Raw genomic sequence first — 17,074 nt, 5'->3', positions numbered from 1 at the left:
AGTTCGTAACTTGAATTATATTCTCAAATGCTTGAGATTGTATGTTATTGATGTGAATATGATTTGAATGTTCATTGTATGAAAATTTATAAAACATTGATATATTTAATAAAATGGGAAGAAATCCGGTTGAATGAAAGGAAAATTCGATGGATCTCTCGAAAAGGAATTGACGGTAAAAGGATCTAGCTTGACGGGTGATCCTATCCCGATATAGCCCTCCGAAGAATATGTGTAAAATGGATTTAGCCGGACGGGTAATCCAAATTAGGTCTCAATTTAGCTTTGACGGTAATTGGATCCAAGCTCATTAGAGTAATTGTCGCTGCGAGGGATTTAGCTCGGACCGTAATCCCGACAATACTCTATGAGTTTATATTGCGGGATTTAGCTCGGACCGGTAATCCCGCTGCAAGGATGAGGTTCATGGAGTGTGCTCTCGATATGAAATGTGTAAGACCATGGTTGAAAGATACCATGGCAACTCGAGTGTAAGACCATGGTTGAAAGATACCATGGCAACTCGATATGAAATGTGTAAGACCATGGTTGAAAGATACCATGGCAACGTGATATGAAATGAACAAGACCATGGTTGAAAGATACCATGACAACATGACAGAAAATGAGTAAGACCATAGTTGAAAGACACTATGGCATCATGTCAAAGATAAATAAGACCGTGGATGGGAGACGCCTAGCATCTGTTGAACAATTGATATTCGTGTAATATGTATCGATGACGAATGGTTATATGAAATAATTATGAAGATAGATAAACGAAATAAGTATAAGTACATGAAATATAATTTATGTTAAGTTTGATATAAGCTATTACCGAATAAATATACATAAAATATATGGAAATGATGGAGCATGAAATATTGATATAATGAAATGAATGATATATGCTTATGAAGAAACGGTAAGAGCATGATATGTTTCATGACATGTACATATATAATTATCTTTGATATGTTGATACAAGGAAATTATGTAATTGAGACTATTATTAAACTCAAGTGCGATATGTCGAGAAAATAGATATATCGTTGTTGAATTTATATGAGATATGTGCAAGTATACTAACAATGTTGTTGTTTGATGCTTATACAACTCAAACTGTTGATTGAATGGTAATATATTTATTTATATGATGCATTGAATCGGTAAGTATTTAAATTTTTTTAGTGATCTCAAATGGTAGTAATGCTCAAACCCTGCTCGGCAAATGATACGGGTTAGGGGTGTTACACTAATAAATTTAACTATATTAATAATTGGACTTGAATTTTTAAATCGAAAAAGGAGAATAATTAAATTCTTGAAATTAAAAGTATAGAGTGTAAATTTCAAGTTTATAAAAATTACTGACATATTTTAATCTTCCGTGTATCTTGTGGCTGTGGCTGGCTTGTATTTTTTTTTTTTTTTGTTCAACATCTGTGGCTGTCTTGTAGAAAGCTACTATAAGGTATGTGTAAACTGTTTTGGCAAAATATGTGCTAAATTTGCGAGTCATAGTGATGTGTGAGCTGTGTAATGTGTGAGCTACAATGATGTGCGAGTTGTGTAATGTGCAAGCTATGTAATGTGTGAGCTGTGAAAATATGTGCTAATTGTCCTTGTATTTCTAGCTTTTCTTTGATTTTTTTGTGTCGAGATTTTCATATTCACTATGGTATTGAGAACTCTCGTGTATTGATCAGAGACTGATATTGGGTGTATGCTAGCTGATTTCTAGTTCTCTATTGGGGCAGCATGAATTCTAGTTGTATTAGTATTAGATGAAAATAATAAAATAAAATAACATTTAGCATGAATTAATGATATTATAAAAATAAAATAATAAAATAATATCAAATTAAAATATAAATATTAATTCTTAATTCATAAATTTAAATATAATAAATAAACAAGAACTATAATTTAACCTAAAATAATCTATACTAACATAGATTTAATAAAAATTCGACATTATTAAAGGTTTTTTTCAACTGTTTTAATTAATAAAAATAATTTCAGTCGTTATAATTATTTTAATAAATATATATCTTTAAAGTCTTGACTTTTGGATATCTTCATGAGCTACTAGTGTATTAGATATCAATTTTCATATATGTATGTATGCACTTTAGTCATGGTAGCTTTATTCATATATGTGATCTTATGAAAAGCTTGCACCTTTTTTGTAGTGATCAAATATTTGTGTGGCATTGTTTTGTGTAGATGGATCGTAGTCAACATCAAAATGTAATTGCTGCAGTCGTGGCTTCAGTTTTAGCTTTTGGGGCTCTTTGGATTAAAAAATTAAAAATTAGGAAGGAAATTACTTCTCACCCTCGTGTGAATCGAGATTATGAAAGAGAAAATTATATTAATAGTATTTTACATAGTGGTGACCAACATTGTATTAATATGATAAGGATGAGACTGATTGCCTTTTTTAATTTGTGTGATATTCTTAGTAGGAATAGTTTATTACAATCAACAAAATCTGTGAATATTAGGGAGCAAGTAGTGATATTTTTACATATAATTGGTCATAATGTAAGGTTTCGAGTAATTGGATCTAGATATTATAGATCAACTGAAACAGTTCACCATTACTTTAGGATTGTATTGAGAACTATTTTGAAATTGTATAAACTAGTTATTAGATCACCTGATGAGTCAACTCCTAGTGAAATCAGAAACAATCGAAGGTTTTATCCTTATTTTAAAGATTGTATTGGAGCATTAGATGGAACTCATGTTCGTGCATCCGTTCCACCTAGCATTGAAGGAAGATTTCGTAGCCGTAAAGGGGGGACGACACAAAATGTATTGGCTGCCATTACATTTGATTTGAAATTTTTCTATGTTCTAGCTGGTTGGGAAGGTAGTGCACATGATTCTCGTATTTTAAGTGATGCACTTTCATGCCCAAGAGGATTAAGAATTCTAGAAGGTAATAATTATCATTAAATACCAAATAGTTCTAACAAGCTCATAATTTATTAGTATTAATTATGTTTTGTAAAATTGTAAGCAAATATTGTGACAGCCCTATTTTTGACCCTAGTCGGAAAGTGGTTTTGGGACCACAAAACCGAGTCACAAAAATAATTAACCGTTATATCTTATGCTTATTGTATGTGAACCTGCATGTGTGAAAGTTTCTTGCTTTAATTTTGTCAATTGTATGTAAAATTTATTAAATAGGACTTATGTGAGACAATTGTGAAATGTGATAGGTAATTTTAAATATGGTCTACTAATGCATGTTAAAAAAAAATGGACTTGCATGTCAAATTATCCATTTTTCTTTAGTGGCCGCCATGTAGTTGATTCATATATATTATATGTATATTATATTAACATTAATTTAAACTAAATGAATTAAAGAATAAAAATAAAAGAATAATGGCTTAGTGGGGAGGAGAAACCAAAGTTGGTTCATCCTTTGATTTCTTTGGCGAAAATTTCAAGAAGAGAAGGGGAAAACAAACATTGCTACCCTTCCTAGCCTTGATTAATGTATGTTTGAAGTGTTTTGATAGAAATTTCTTGTGTGTTTTAGGATAGTTTCTTAATTCCTCCATAACCTATGTGCAAATTTTCATTTTGGTAGCTATAGGAGCAATCGGTCATGAGAGGATTTTTCATTTAGAAATGTTATGTTGATGTTTTGTTGTGAATCAATAAAAGTACTCTATTTGGTTGAGATTATAAAAGTATGTTAAGTTTTTGAATTTGTAATTGTAAAGATTAAGTGTTTGTGTTATAGCCGAATATACATTGAAAATTTTAATGAAGAAACTCTTATGATATAAGCTTGTAAAATTGAAGTTATAAATTGTGTTTTGTAGTTTAAATGGTTAAAGACTATTCGGTTATAGCCTTAATTTTCATGAAGAAATCAAGTTAAATGTAATTGTGTCTATGCCATGGCGAATGTACTATGGCTGATTGTGGACTATGATAAAATTTAGTAAGGTATGTGCTTTAAATGTGTTATGAACTATTATAGTTTAAGTTAGGTTGAAGCTTGGTGAAATTGAACTTGAAAAATGATTTGAGCACAATATGGTATTGATATTATGTATAAGTAAATTTATAGATATATATATGATGAAATTGATTGGTGAGATACATGCTTAAATAATATGTATGCAAAGAATGTGTGAAAGAGTGAATTGGTAATAATCTACTTGGGACAGCAACAGTAAGGTGATTTTCGAAAATCACCATAAATTGTAGGAGTTGAATTAGAAGCTGAATAAATTATGTAATTAAAGCTTGATGAGTCTAGTTTTCTATAATAGAAACCATAAAAGTAAAAGAATTACCGATCATGAAAAATTTGAAGTAATGTGGGACAGAGTCAAAATGACTTCTAGATCCCCTATTCTGTTTTTATAAAATCATTATAAAATGTATAAAAATGGTCATAGAATAAATTTTATATGCTTAAACTCCTTAGTGAGTCTAGTTTCAAATGAAATAAACGACAACATATTTTGATTTCTGTACAATGAGAAATTTATTTCGTAGTGAAGAATGGTCAGATTTGTCAAACAGTGAAACAAGGGAAACTTTAGGAAAAATCTGGTATTGATTGGCTAGACTAAAAATTATGAAAATTTTATGGATAAAAGATAAATGAGTCTATTTTCAAGGAAAATTTACAGCAATTGATTTGGAGTTTCGTAGCTCCAGTTATAAGTAATTTAATGACTGTTGCTTAGAATTCAGCTTATAGTGAAATTAGATTATATAGTAAACATTGATAAAAAAAATTTGCTAATGAATTGCTTATTGATTTCTTATAAGTTTACTATAATCTATATGTGTGAAAGTCGAATATATATGTATTATATTCTGAAAGTAATACTTGAATAATTGATTAATGATTAGTTTAAAATTTATTGAATTAAAGCTCAAGAGCATAGATGGGCAACCTCGGATAAGGGAAAAGCTAAAGTCATGAATAGCCAACCCGAAATTTGTTCAGAAAGATACAAGGTAAGTTTTGAGTAATCGCCTTTAGTATAAAATTTATAATGCCTTGACATATATATACTACATGAATTTTGATCTTTTTGGTTCTATTTGAATTAAGTTGAATGGTAAAGAATCTAAGTGTATGACCTATAGTTGAATGGTAAATTAGGGTTAAGCTTGATTGATGAAAGGTACGTGTGATATTCATGCATGATTTTAAGCTGAAATGAAATAATGGTGTTCATAAGAAGCTCATGTCCGAATGTAGCCACTGGCTACTAATAATGTGAAATGTTCTATAAAATGTGTTAGAATACGATAAAAAAAAAACAAAAGACATGTTATTTGATGTGGAATTGTATCCGGGCTTAAAGACCCGCAGGCTTCATGCTGGAATTGTATCCGGGCTTAAAGACCAGCAGGCTTCGTGCTGGAATGACATCCGGGTTAAAAATCTGCAGGCTGTGCTAGATATGTGTTTCGAGTCCTAAGACTTGACAGGACCGGTGTCGATAAGTTAAGTATGATTATGACATTGAATATCCGTATGAGTAAGTATTATATATGTTATACTTGCTAAGGTACGACACGTACTCATAAGTGAATTGACTTCAAAACGAATTATTAGTATCAAAGAATGGTATATATATATATATATATATGTGTGTGTGTGTGTGTATATGTATGTGAATGAATACCGTATTTAAGAATAAGAGAATGACTTATTTGGTCAATGTATGTCATTGTAAAAGCATGTGTCTTAAAGAAATTTTATGAACCATATAGTATAGTGAAATATGTACTGAGAATTTTCTTGTGTATTCATGTATATATATATATATTCGGCCAATAGGTTATAATTAATGTACTTGTGAGTTTTTGGCCAAGTAATTTACAAATTAAATTTGGGTTCTTGTGATACTTAATGTTAGATTTTAAATGATACGTTTTAATTATTTGAAACACTTAAAACTTACTAAGCCTCGAAAGCTTACTCTGTTTTATTTTATTTTATTTTTTATAAATTGTCAATTTTGGCCACCGACTCGGGGATCATCAGCAGTTCATCATACTATCAATCTTTTTGGTACAGTTATATTTTGGCCTTGGTATGGCATGTATAGGTTAGGCCGGTGACGGTTATGTTTTGTATTGTAAATATTTTAGCCATATGAAAATGACATTTATATAACTTAAAGATCTACTCAGCTTAATTTCTGTCTTTGTTGATTGATTATATGGACAAAAAAAAAGAAAAAAAAATTAATTGTTTGGCTCGGTAATACCTTATAGCCTAAACCGGCGATCGGACTCGGGCTAGGGGTGTTACAAATATTATCTTGCTGATGCTGGATATGGCATCCGAAATGGATTTATTACCCCATATCGTGGTGTCTGATATCATTTAAAAGAGTTTAGTGCTCAGGGGCCTGAAAATGCAAAGGAACTCTTTAATCTTCGACATTCGTCATTGCGAATCACTATTGAACGTGTTTTTGGGATTTTGAAGAAACGGTTTCGTGTATTAGATGCTGAACCATTTTGGAATTTTCAAACTCAAGTAGATATAGTTTTGGTTTGTTGTATCATTCATAATCATATCATGGGAGTTGGTCCTAATGATTTATTTAATCAAGGATTATACGAGGAGTCTGAGTCTGATTTGATAATACCAACTCTTACGGAGCGAGAAGAAAGAGAAGAAGCAAGAGAATGGACTGCTAAGAGAGACGAAATTGCACAAACTATGTGGACTGATTATATGGCTAGAAATATTAGGTAGGTTTAGGTCTTAGGTTTGTTGTTTCTATGTTATGTATGTTTTAGTATTAAAATTGTTCTTTTTTTGTTAATGTTTGTTGGATAATGATATTAAAATTTTAGTTTGTTGGATTTTGAAATTATTATGTCTTGAATTTGTTAGATATTGATTATGTTAAGCTTGTTAGATATTGAATTTATTATGTTTTAAGCTTGTTGGATATCGAAATGATTGACAATGACAATTATTAATGTAGAATGGGTAAGGGCAACAAAGAAGGGACCTCCAAGCAATTCAGGTGGACAAAACCGATGGAACATGTTTTTCTTGAAATTCTAGCAGATGAGGCCCAGAAAGAAAATAAGCCTTCTAATACTTTCAAAACAGTTTCTATTATACGAGTTGTCGAAGCTATTTCTGAAAGATTCCAAGTCCAATGCGATGCAAAGCATGTGGAAAATCATTTGAGGACTGTAAAAAACCAATGGCAAATTATATGCAAAATTTGAGGTGAAAGTGGTTTTGGATGGGATGATAACATGAAAATGATCACATGTGATAGAGCGACATATGATGCAGCAGTGATGGTAATCTATGTATATATATGTTAAGTATATTTCAATTATTTTATACTTGTTATTCTAATTGTGTATAATATCCAACAGAAGTATGAACTATTTTTGAATAAAAGTATTGATCATTATGATGAAATGGCTTTGGTTGTTGGCAAAGATATGACAACAGGGAGTTTTGCCAGAACATTTACTGACATAGATTTGGATGATGGTAACCAAGATTCAGTGCCTCTAGACTGCTACAATGAAGAGGATGAAGAGGTAAGAACAAATGTATTTTCATCTGACACATCCAAACGTAAAAGAAAAAATGTTCAAGAAAGTGTCGTTGATGAACAAGTTAAATTTATGGGTGAACAACTTGGCGAAATTGCTAATGCTTTGGAACAATTTATCATGGATAAGACACCACGACTTTACTTAACAAGTGATGTCGATGGAGGAAGAAGGATTTCATGATGACTTCTTGTGTTCTGTGTTTGATTATCTAGTGAGTTATGAATCCGAGGCCAAAGCTTTTTTAGTTAAAAATAAGAAGCATAAAAAAATTTGGCTTCAAAAATTTTCCCAAGGTTGAAGATATTGATACTTTTATGTGGTGTAATATTTAGTTTTGCACTTGGACAATGTTGTTATTATATGGTGTACTACTATAATTATGCATTTGGATAATATTATTAATTTCTAGTATTAATTGTGGTTTGGAAGCTAATTTATAATTATTTAATCCTTGTTTTTATTTTTTAACACAATTACAAATAATTTATTTGAATTTGGTTGTTTTCAATTTATGAAGGTTAATATTGTAGCTTAATAATTGTGTATTATTATATATTTAATTTAATTTATTTATTTATAAATAAATCATTGCAATATATGTAAAAACAATTTAAAATATAAAATTTATTAATATGTATATAAATTTATTAATATATGTAATAAAAACAACTTTTACGGAAAATATTTTCGAAAATCACAAACAATGTAAAATATTTTACATGACTTCATCCAAACACCGAAAATATTTTCAAGAAATCATTTTCCAGAAAAGTAAATCATTTTCCAGAAATCATTTTCCGGAAAACATTTTACTGGCAAACAAACAGACCCTAATCTATAAGACATTTTCCGTAAAATAGAGAAGATTTTACCCATGTTTTGGAAAATATTTTCCAAATGTAAATTATTTTCAGGCTTCCAAACAGCGTAAAATGTGGAAAACATTTTCCGGAAAATCAAATACAAGCAAACAAACAGACCCTATATTTATGGTAGTGCTTTTTTAATATAAATATTTTTAAAATGTCTTTTAAATGTGTTAGAGAACATTAATTTTATTAGTGGATTTAGTGTATTTTATTTTTTATAAAAATATTTTCAAATAAAAAACTAATCTAAAAATAATCAAATTAATATGGGCGGGCTGAGTCAGGCCTAGGTTTATCTTTCTTAAATTGGGTCGGGATTGGGTAAAAAGTAAACTCATTTTTCAGGTCAGAGTTGGCTCACGCTTAAAAAATTAATCTATATGCCTTGCATGGGCCCAGCCTAGCCCCTTAGCACCTCTACAGTGGATCGGTTGGGATATTGATCTGGAGAAAAGCTTTGAACTGGTTAAGCTAGGAATCGATATGGATTGGTTTAACTGGGCTAAAAAATCGGTTGAATTAGCAGTTAAGCTGATTTTTAATTTTTTAATTTTTATTACTTTTTAATGATTTATTTAATCGAACAATCTAGATCAGTCAAATAAATTGGACTGGTGAACTAATCGATTCGACCACCGATCTAGTTTTGAAAAGCTTATCTTCATTTTTATTTTGATATATTATTTCAAATTAATTTATGTTTTTAATATTTTCCCATATATATTTATCGTCTATTTTTTTAATTTTTAAAATAAACTGAGCACATTGCACTCCTATAAAAAGGAATTCAAGATTAAACTTGCTGAGAAGGATAATCTAAAAAAATTGGTTTAAAATGTCAAATTTTCGCATCATCTAGTATATATGGACCAATAAGCAATGGTACAAGTTGACATTAATTGAAATGGATCAAAACATATAAGAGTGATCGGAACGTACCAAAAATTTTAATCAGAACAAAATTTAGACTATTTGATATTGGCTTAAAATTAAAATGATACATATCAACTGGTAATACATTTTAAATTTTGATTTTAAGCCGGTATCAAATAGCAAGTTAGAATTGTTTTAGCTTGTTTGGATGAAATTAATTATATTAATTATGTCAAATTCATTTATCTTACCTAATCTATGAAAATATTTTCAAATTTCAAACGCCTATAAACAAAATTTAAATAGATGTTAATTTTTCTGTACAATCAACTCTCTTTATAACAATTATTTTCTATAATAGCATTTTATTATATAACTAAATTTATTTTAAAATTATTTTTTATATTCTATTTTACCTTCCATAACAACTTTTATTTATAACAACAACAGTAAAGTATGGAATACACTTTTTTTGTCCTAAAATTTAGTAAAATTAATTTTATTCCTAAGTGAATAAGAATAAATTTTAGTTATGATATTGTTTCAATAAATTTTAAATTTCATATAAAAACATGTTAATCATATTTTATTAAATGTAAATAATTTAATTAAATCAAATTACATTTACAAATTCCATTAAAGATACAATCTAAAACTTAATAATTAATAATATTATTGTAATTTACTTTTTAATTTAAAAATTTAAAAACGCAAATAAAATCTAAATCTCAAATGTTGTTATACATGTCTCGAATGCTATTATAAACGAATAAGAGCCACCTCTTTATAACATCAAAAATTTTGACATACAAATAAATTGTTATAAAGAGGTTGTTCAATTCATTTAAAATTTGAAATTTTAAGTGTTGAATTTAATAGGATTAAAATTGAATTATAAAAATTGTTTGGTCTGTTGCTGAAAATCAAGTACTAAATATAAATAAATTATTTGTTAAATTTAATATTAAAATTTGAAATTTTAATTTTATGTTTTTGCTATTAATTTTTTTGAATATAAAAAGTATGCTGTGAAAGTTAGAAGGTTAAATATAAATAAATATCATAAAACTAAAAATGATTAATTTAGGCTTAATATATAATTTAGTACTAAGTTTGATATTTTATGTAGTACATGTATTATTTTTGGTCTAATGTGGTATTTTATTTGACAAAATTAAACATTTTGGTAAGGTAACAAATTAACTTTTTAGTGTTTAATTCAATTAGAGTTGATCTGATAAAATTCATAATTAACACTAAAAGTTAAAACTATTACCTTTAAGTACTAAAATATGTAACATTTGTCAAATTACAGATATTAAAGTGTACTTGAAAAAGTGTCAAACTCGAAATTAAATGATATATTAAGTCATTAATTTAAATGATTGTGAATTTATTTGTAATAATGGAGTTATTATTAAGCACGTTATCAGTGGAAAAAAACACAATTATGATTAAGATAATTATATGTGTTAGATTTATTTATTTATTAAATTTTAAATATAATTCAATAGACACTTGTCATAATCTAACCTTTGCTCTTTTTTTCTTTATAAAATATTAACTTAATACACAAAGTAAAAAACAAAAAAAAAACAATATAATATAATAGCTCCTTTGGTTATTAGTGTAATAATAACCTGCTAGTCTGTATGGTATTACCGTCGTTAACTTTTGTTACTGCTACGTAATAAGATTTAAGTGCTGTAATTATATTCGCAAATTCGTGAAAAAAATTTTGAAGGGCAGAATCGCGAAAATTTGAAACCTCACAAAATCCCGTCAAATTTGATCAATTTCAGTTTAACAATAGCCTACGTGGAAGAATCTGTTTGGCTCTCCTTCCCCCCAAATTTCAAACCATTCCCATTTCTTAGGGTTTTCGTGGCTCTGTTCTCTCTTCTATCTCCACTTTCCGGTCGGTAAAATTTCCGGCGAGTTTTTTCCCAAAAGGATTTCCGACCGAAGATTATTCCATTTTCATCGTCAAACTCACGAAACTCGAAGAACTGCCCCGCTCTTTTTTGAAGCCAAGAGTCTTCAGTTTGTTATTATTATTATTATTATTATTACTTCATTTTCCCTCCTCACCTCTGCTCAATTTGTTTATAATCAAAACTAGAGCTGCAATTTTGATAGGTTTTAGCGTTTTAATTGGAATCCCCTGTTTCGACGTAGAAATCAAATAAGTTTCTAATTTTGGTAAGTGGTTAATTAATTACTTAAAAAAAAAAAAAGCTTGTTTCTATTCGTTTTTCTTTCATATGTTACGAACTGGAAACGCTATGCATTTGGCAGGTATTAGCGATGAAAAGTCAAAGCGGTTCGTCGAGGCGAAGTTTATCAATTGTAAGTGTCTCATCAGGGAGGAAAAAAATGTTGGAGAATGGAGGTTCCGACTCTTTCCGAAAACTCGTACCATCTTCCCATTCTATGTAAGCTTTTTTTTTTTTTTTCATTTCGAATCTTGTGTTTCATTTATCCTTACGAAAAGTAATAGTTGAACTGAATTTCGACGAATTGTTGAAGCTTTTGATAAGGAAAATTTTAGGCTATGATGTGTGAAAGGCACAGTTGAGTTTGTTGGAGTTTTGTTAAGAAAAGGGATTATTGAATTTGAGTGGATTGAAGGAGGACTGTAAATCATTTAAAATATATTCTTCTAGTAGTTTTTTAAGGGATCTTTACTTTAATTGCTACTGCTTGCATAATCTTTAAATATTTCGAGGAATACCTGGTTGGAAAATTTGTGGGTCGCTTCTGGTTCTGGATGATGCTATACTAATGTTTCCGGAGTTTATTCTTTTCTAACGTGAGGTTAGCTCTAGAATATTACCTCGAAAGCCTGAATTGTATACATATTTTAGGAGGTTGTCTTTTGCAAAGGAAGAGCGTATCGACTGTGGAGTGGTATACTAAGTAGGGTTTGAGCTAAAAAAACATGAGCAACTATGATCTTCTTTTTCCTCTTTACCTTGGATGTTTTGTTTATGTTGCTTGGCAATACATCCTAAATAGGAGCATTCAATATTTCCCTATTTTTTGGAGGTTCATACTCTTATCTTGATAAGGATGTGCACACTTTGAGGTTTAGAATATGTGTCTAACACAAGTACTTTGGCAAAGTTGAAAGGGTTGGAGCAATATGTTTCTCTTCTAGTTCTGCTTCTTTAAACGCAAACCTTCCTTTCTTTGCTTTGAAATATGTTTGGCTTCTTTATTTTGAAATTTTAATTCTACAAGAGTAGAAGCTACTAATGAGTAGCAACTTGCAAAAACAGTGGACATGTAATTTTTTTCTGTTAGTCTTGTTCATTGAAGAAAATATTTGGAAATTCATGTTTTAAATGTATACATTCTGTCAAATTATTGATGAAAGTTGGTACAGATAACTAATATAAAATATTATCTTCAAAGAAGTAGTAACGGAACTTTTTGTTTTAAATTGCATGTTGAAAGGTCACTTTCTGGAGAGCGTACTGTGAAGAGGTTGCGGCTGTCAAAGGCTTTGACAGTACCTGATAGTACAAGCATTTATGAGGCTTGCCGTAGGATGGCTGCTCGTAAGGTTGATGCTTTACTGCTTACTGACTCTAATGCATTACTTTGCGGAATCCTCACAGACAAGGTTTGACTTATATCCTTGTGGACTGTAACAAATTCCTTTACACCAAAATCTTCAAACAATTTGAGGCAGCTACAAGATTTAATTTCTTTACTCGAATAGAATATCTTAGACCATTCTATCTAAGGAGCTTGACAAGTGGCCTTTGCCAATCTATAACTACGACATCTCTTATTTATGGAGTTTTTATTTTTTAATGTCTGAAGGACATAACAGCAAGAGTGATTGCTCGGGAGCTTAATTTGGAGACACCCGTTTCCAAAGTGATGACCAAGAATCCTGTATTTGTTCTTTCTGACTCTCTTGCTGTGGAGGCGCTCCAGAAGATGGTGCAAGGTTGGCCTTTTGTGATGAGCAACCACCTTTATGTGATACATTTTTTCATCTTTTACCATCTAATGTTCTTATTTTATTATAAACAGGAAAATTTAGACACTTGCCTGTTGTACAGAATGGGGAAGTTATTGCCTTACTAGATATAGCTAAGTGCTTGTACGATGCTATTGCTCGAATGGAAAGGGCAGCTGAAAAGGGAAAAGCCATTGTTGCAGCTGTTGAGGGTGTAGAAAAAAATTGGGGAACTTCTATATCTGGTTAGCGGATAATGTTTTCTTTTGTCTTTGATGGAGTGGCTTTTGTACTTTTTTTGCTTTTGGTCATTGGGTATTCATATGGTGTATTTAGTTTTGGTATCAGCAAACGAGTTTAAATCTGTGCAATCTTTTGGATGATATGCAGGTCAGAATACATTCATTGAGACACTTCGTGAGCGTATGTTCAGGCCGTCACTGTCTACAATTATCACAGACAATCCAAAGTAGGTAATACATATATATATATATATATATATGGTCCTTTGGTCCTTTATCCAGTATCTGTTAATGATATTCTGTTCATACTTCATACTATGAGTAGCATTGGTTAACATGACGCCTATCTGTCAGGATTGTAACAGTTTCACCTGATGACACAGTTTTAGTGGCTGCAAAAAAGATGCTTGAATCTCAATTAAGCTCTGCAGTTGTGACAGTTGATAACAAACCACAAGGAATTTTAACGTGAGTATTTTAAATCAAATTGCAATTCACCATTGTTTGTTATGTGGCCAAGGGAGGGAAGTAAGGAGTATTATAATCTGTTTTTATTACGTATAATTGTTATAGTGTCATTGGCATATATTGTTAGTTATGCCTTTGAGTTTCTGACAGTTCAAAGGATATATTGATGCGGGTAATAGCACAAAATCTGCCTCCAGAGACTACCCCAGTTGAGAAGGTAAATTTTTCCTTGATCTTGTTTTATGTTCTTATGTCAGCAGCATTTTATCCTTATGACTTGACCGTATATGCTTTAGTAGCAGCTTATTCGCATTCTTGAGTTATAGTCATTTTGCCCTTAATGTGATGCATAGGTCATGACTCCTAACCCAGAATGTGCAACAGTGGACACATCAATTGTTGATGCTTTGCATCAGATGCATGTTGGGAAATTTTTACACCTTCCTGTGCTAAATAGAGGTGATATGAGTTACTACCTTCCAAAGAATATATTGTTGCATGTAGATCAAACTACTTCTTAATAATATTCTATGGTTGTATGCAGATGGAGAGATTGTTGCTATTGTTGATGTAATCCACATAACTCATGCCGCTATTGCCACAGTAAGTCAAGTCAATATCTTTCAAGGTTATGATGTTCTTGAAGTAATCTTACAGGATAAATGCTGTAGTGTATGAATATTTATTCCAAAGCACTTAACAAACTTTTTTAAATATTTTTGTAAATGGATTTGAAAATTCTGAGAAGAATATAATTATTTTTTTCTTCTGCTTGGCGAAATGGTCTTATTATTTTCTTCAATAACCAGGTTGGGAGCACTTCTGGAATCAATAATGAGGCTACCACAACAATGATGCAAAGGTTTTGGGATTCTGCAATTGCTTTACCACCCAATGAAGATGATGATGAGGCTCGAAGGTTTCCTATATTGATGTTTCTCTGATTATATAGTTGTGATTTTTGCTGTTTCTGTTTACTAACTTATTGATTGGATGATGTTTCAGTGAAAGTTCTTTGAAGCTGGCTTCTGAGACAGGGAGATGTCTTCCCTATCCTTCATCCTATTTGCCAAATACGTTTGGTTTCAAAATACAAGATAGAAGGGGTCGAATGCATAGATTTATTTGTGGTATGCTACTGTTTCGGCTCATGAGCTAGTAATTCCGTGAAATATGGTGCTTTATTTTGCATGCAGCACAGGTGCAAATCTTTTGTTGTCTATTAACTTGTAAAATTTGTGCAGCCTAACCAAAACTTGACAAGTTCACCTATAAATGAACTAGCTCCAAGATTTGATCATTCGATTTTTTTTTTTGGTCCAAGTTCTAATCATATGTTTAATATCTATGTGTGATTAACATGTGGTTAGTGGTGCTTCATCGAGATCATTATTCTAGTGGACATGCAGGCCTTTTTCCACATTTTTTGAGCATTATGTTCAGTAGATATTATAGGAGGGTTCTAATTCTTCATCGACACCCTGCATGTTTTCTTATTATTAGGTCCAGAAAAATTGTATTTTAATGGGCATTTTGCTTATTGCTCCGCAATACAGATACACGAAGTATGACAGATGTAATAACTGCTATCCTTCAGAGGCTGGAGGATGACATAGACAGGAACAGGGTGCCTCAGATTCTGGTAGGCATTTAGGAATAAAGATTTATTAGTTTATGAAGAAGATGAAGATGATGGGTATCTAACATATATCTTATGCTAATTGGCCGGCATATTATGCAGTATGAAGATGAAGACCATGACAAAGTTGTACTGGCATCAGACAATGATCTTGCAGCAGCTGTGGAGCATGCAAAATTGCTTGGTTGGAAGGTATATAACTAAACTGTCTTTTTATGGATAGAGCATTACAGTAGAATTCACCGTTACTCTCAAATGATAATATACGCATGTATGATTACGATTTGACATTTCAAATTGGATTGGAAACACATTGAGAGTTCTGTAATATGAATTTGCAGGGTTTGAAATTGCATCTAGATTATTCAGGAAAACAAAATCGACGAAGGGGTTCAGGTTCTGGAAGTTTGGATTATGCTCAATCAGATGCATGGGCTGCTGCATACAGTGCGGTTGCAGCCGGGGCTGCAGTTGTTGCTGGGCTGAGCTTATTAGCATACTTGAGAAAAGCCGGTAATTAGCACTGCTGAGAAAAAGAAAAATCCTCATTTATAAATTACTGAAAGGTCAACTTGGCTTTGAGGCATTTCTTGTGCTAGATTTCTTCCCTGATTTATTAGGTCAACACTCTCATTGGCATGGAAATGAAGAAATTCATTTGTTCTTTTTTTCATTGCTTTGTGGGTTGGTTCTTCTTTGCTACCTGCATAGCATACAATTTGAACTAAACTGTGGTTGTCTCCATTGTTTATCACTGAAATTTTTTTTTGCAACTTATTTAAGGGTTAAAGGGTGGAATAATCACATTGTATAAACAAAATAAATTGTAGCATTTCATGAAATGTAGTTTCTGATTTTCGAGAAACAGCTCCCAACTTTGTTGTTGTAACTTCTTTTTGTTCTTTTTAAGTATAATCCAAATTTTTATCATACCTATGTCCAAATCCGCTTATCATATTACTATCTACATTATCTGTTGAATAGATGAATTTGATAAATATATGCATTTTGCAAAGTAAAATATATTATTGATTTCAATTTGGATATCTAATTCTGTTATTTGCAAAAATAAAATAAATTTAAATATCTAAAATTAAAATAGATGTGAAATAAAAATTTAAATACTAGAAAGTAAAATGAATTCTATATTAAATCCCTGGGTTCGCTTTAAATTCAATGCATATGATTATAAAAATGATGGAAATAAAATATTATGTAAATTCTGAATATCTGAATCCGCATGCTTCACTGTGCTAAGAAGCTCAAAAGGTCCCAAAGCCTAAAATGCCCAATTCTTCAAAAGTTGTCGGCTGGTGGTTGGCTCGGCTCTGAAAAGCCTGATTTTGGGTATGTGGTTGAATATATATATAATGTATTAAGCATTTCATTGCTATCACGATACAATTGG

At 30.8% G+C, this 17,074-nt stretch overlaps 1 protein-coding gene across 2 annotated transcripts; it reads left to right on the top strand.

Annotated features, from left to right (window-relative positions):
• Positions 1-11,090: 11,090 nt before the first annotated feature.
• Positions 11,091-16,531, top strand: LOC108477399 (CBS domain-containing protein CBSCBSPB5-like). 2 transcript variants are annotated; one of them, XM_053021877.1, is made up of 15 exons: positions 11,091-11,546; positions 11,643-11,779; positions 12,804-12,972; positions 13,176-13,305; positions 13,392-13,562; positions 13,708-13,786; positions 13,914-14,027; positions 14,178-14,244; positions 14,381-14,486; positions 14,572-14,630; positions 14,837-14,946; positions 15,033-15,157; positions 15,584-15,669; positions 15,769-15,858; positions 16,008-16,531. In XM_053021877.1, exons 2-15 carry the CDS (start codon positions 11,652-11,654, stop codon positions 16,185-16,187), a joined length of 1,614 nt encoding a protein of 537 aa, XP_052877837.1. In that variant the 5' UTR covers positions 11,091-11,546; positions 11,643-11,651; the 3' UTR covers positions 16,188-16,531. The 2 variants fall into 2 exon arrangements, with proteins under 2 accessions (XP_052877837.1, XP_052877838.1); XM_053021878.1 differs by lacking the exon at positions 11,091-11,546 and having other exon boundaries at positions 11,557-11,779.
• The last annotated feature ends 543 nt before the right edge of the window (positions 16,532-17,074 follow it).

Source organism: Gossypium arboreum, chromosome 11 (assembly GCF_025698485.1).
Source record: "Gossypium arboreum isolate Shixiya-1 chromosome 11, ASM2569848v2, whole genome shotgun sequence".
Taxonomy (NCBI): Eukaryota; Viridiplantae; Streptophyta; class Magnoliopsida; order Malvales; family Malvaceae; genus Gossypium; species Gossypium arboreum.
This window is presented reverse-complemented; position numbering and strand designations above follow the sequence as displayed.

What these genes read in the sequence shown, in the direction of transcription:
- LOC108477399 (XM_053021877.1), top strand. Translation starts at nt 11,652, where the DNA reads ATGAAAAGTCAAAGCGGTTCGTCGAGGCGAAGTTTATCAATTGTAAGT. An exon ending in TTGGGGAACTTCTATATCTG is followed by an intron (nt 13,563 to 13,707) that starts GTTAGCGGATAA and finishes GATGATATGCAG; the next exon opens with GTCAGAATACATTCATTGAG. An exon ending in GATGATGATGAGGCTCGAAG is followed by an intron (nt 14,947 to 15,032) that starts GTTTCCTATATT and finishes ATGATGTTTCAG; the next exon opens with TGAAAGTTCTTTGAAGCTGG.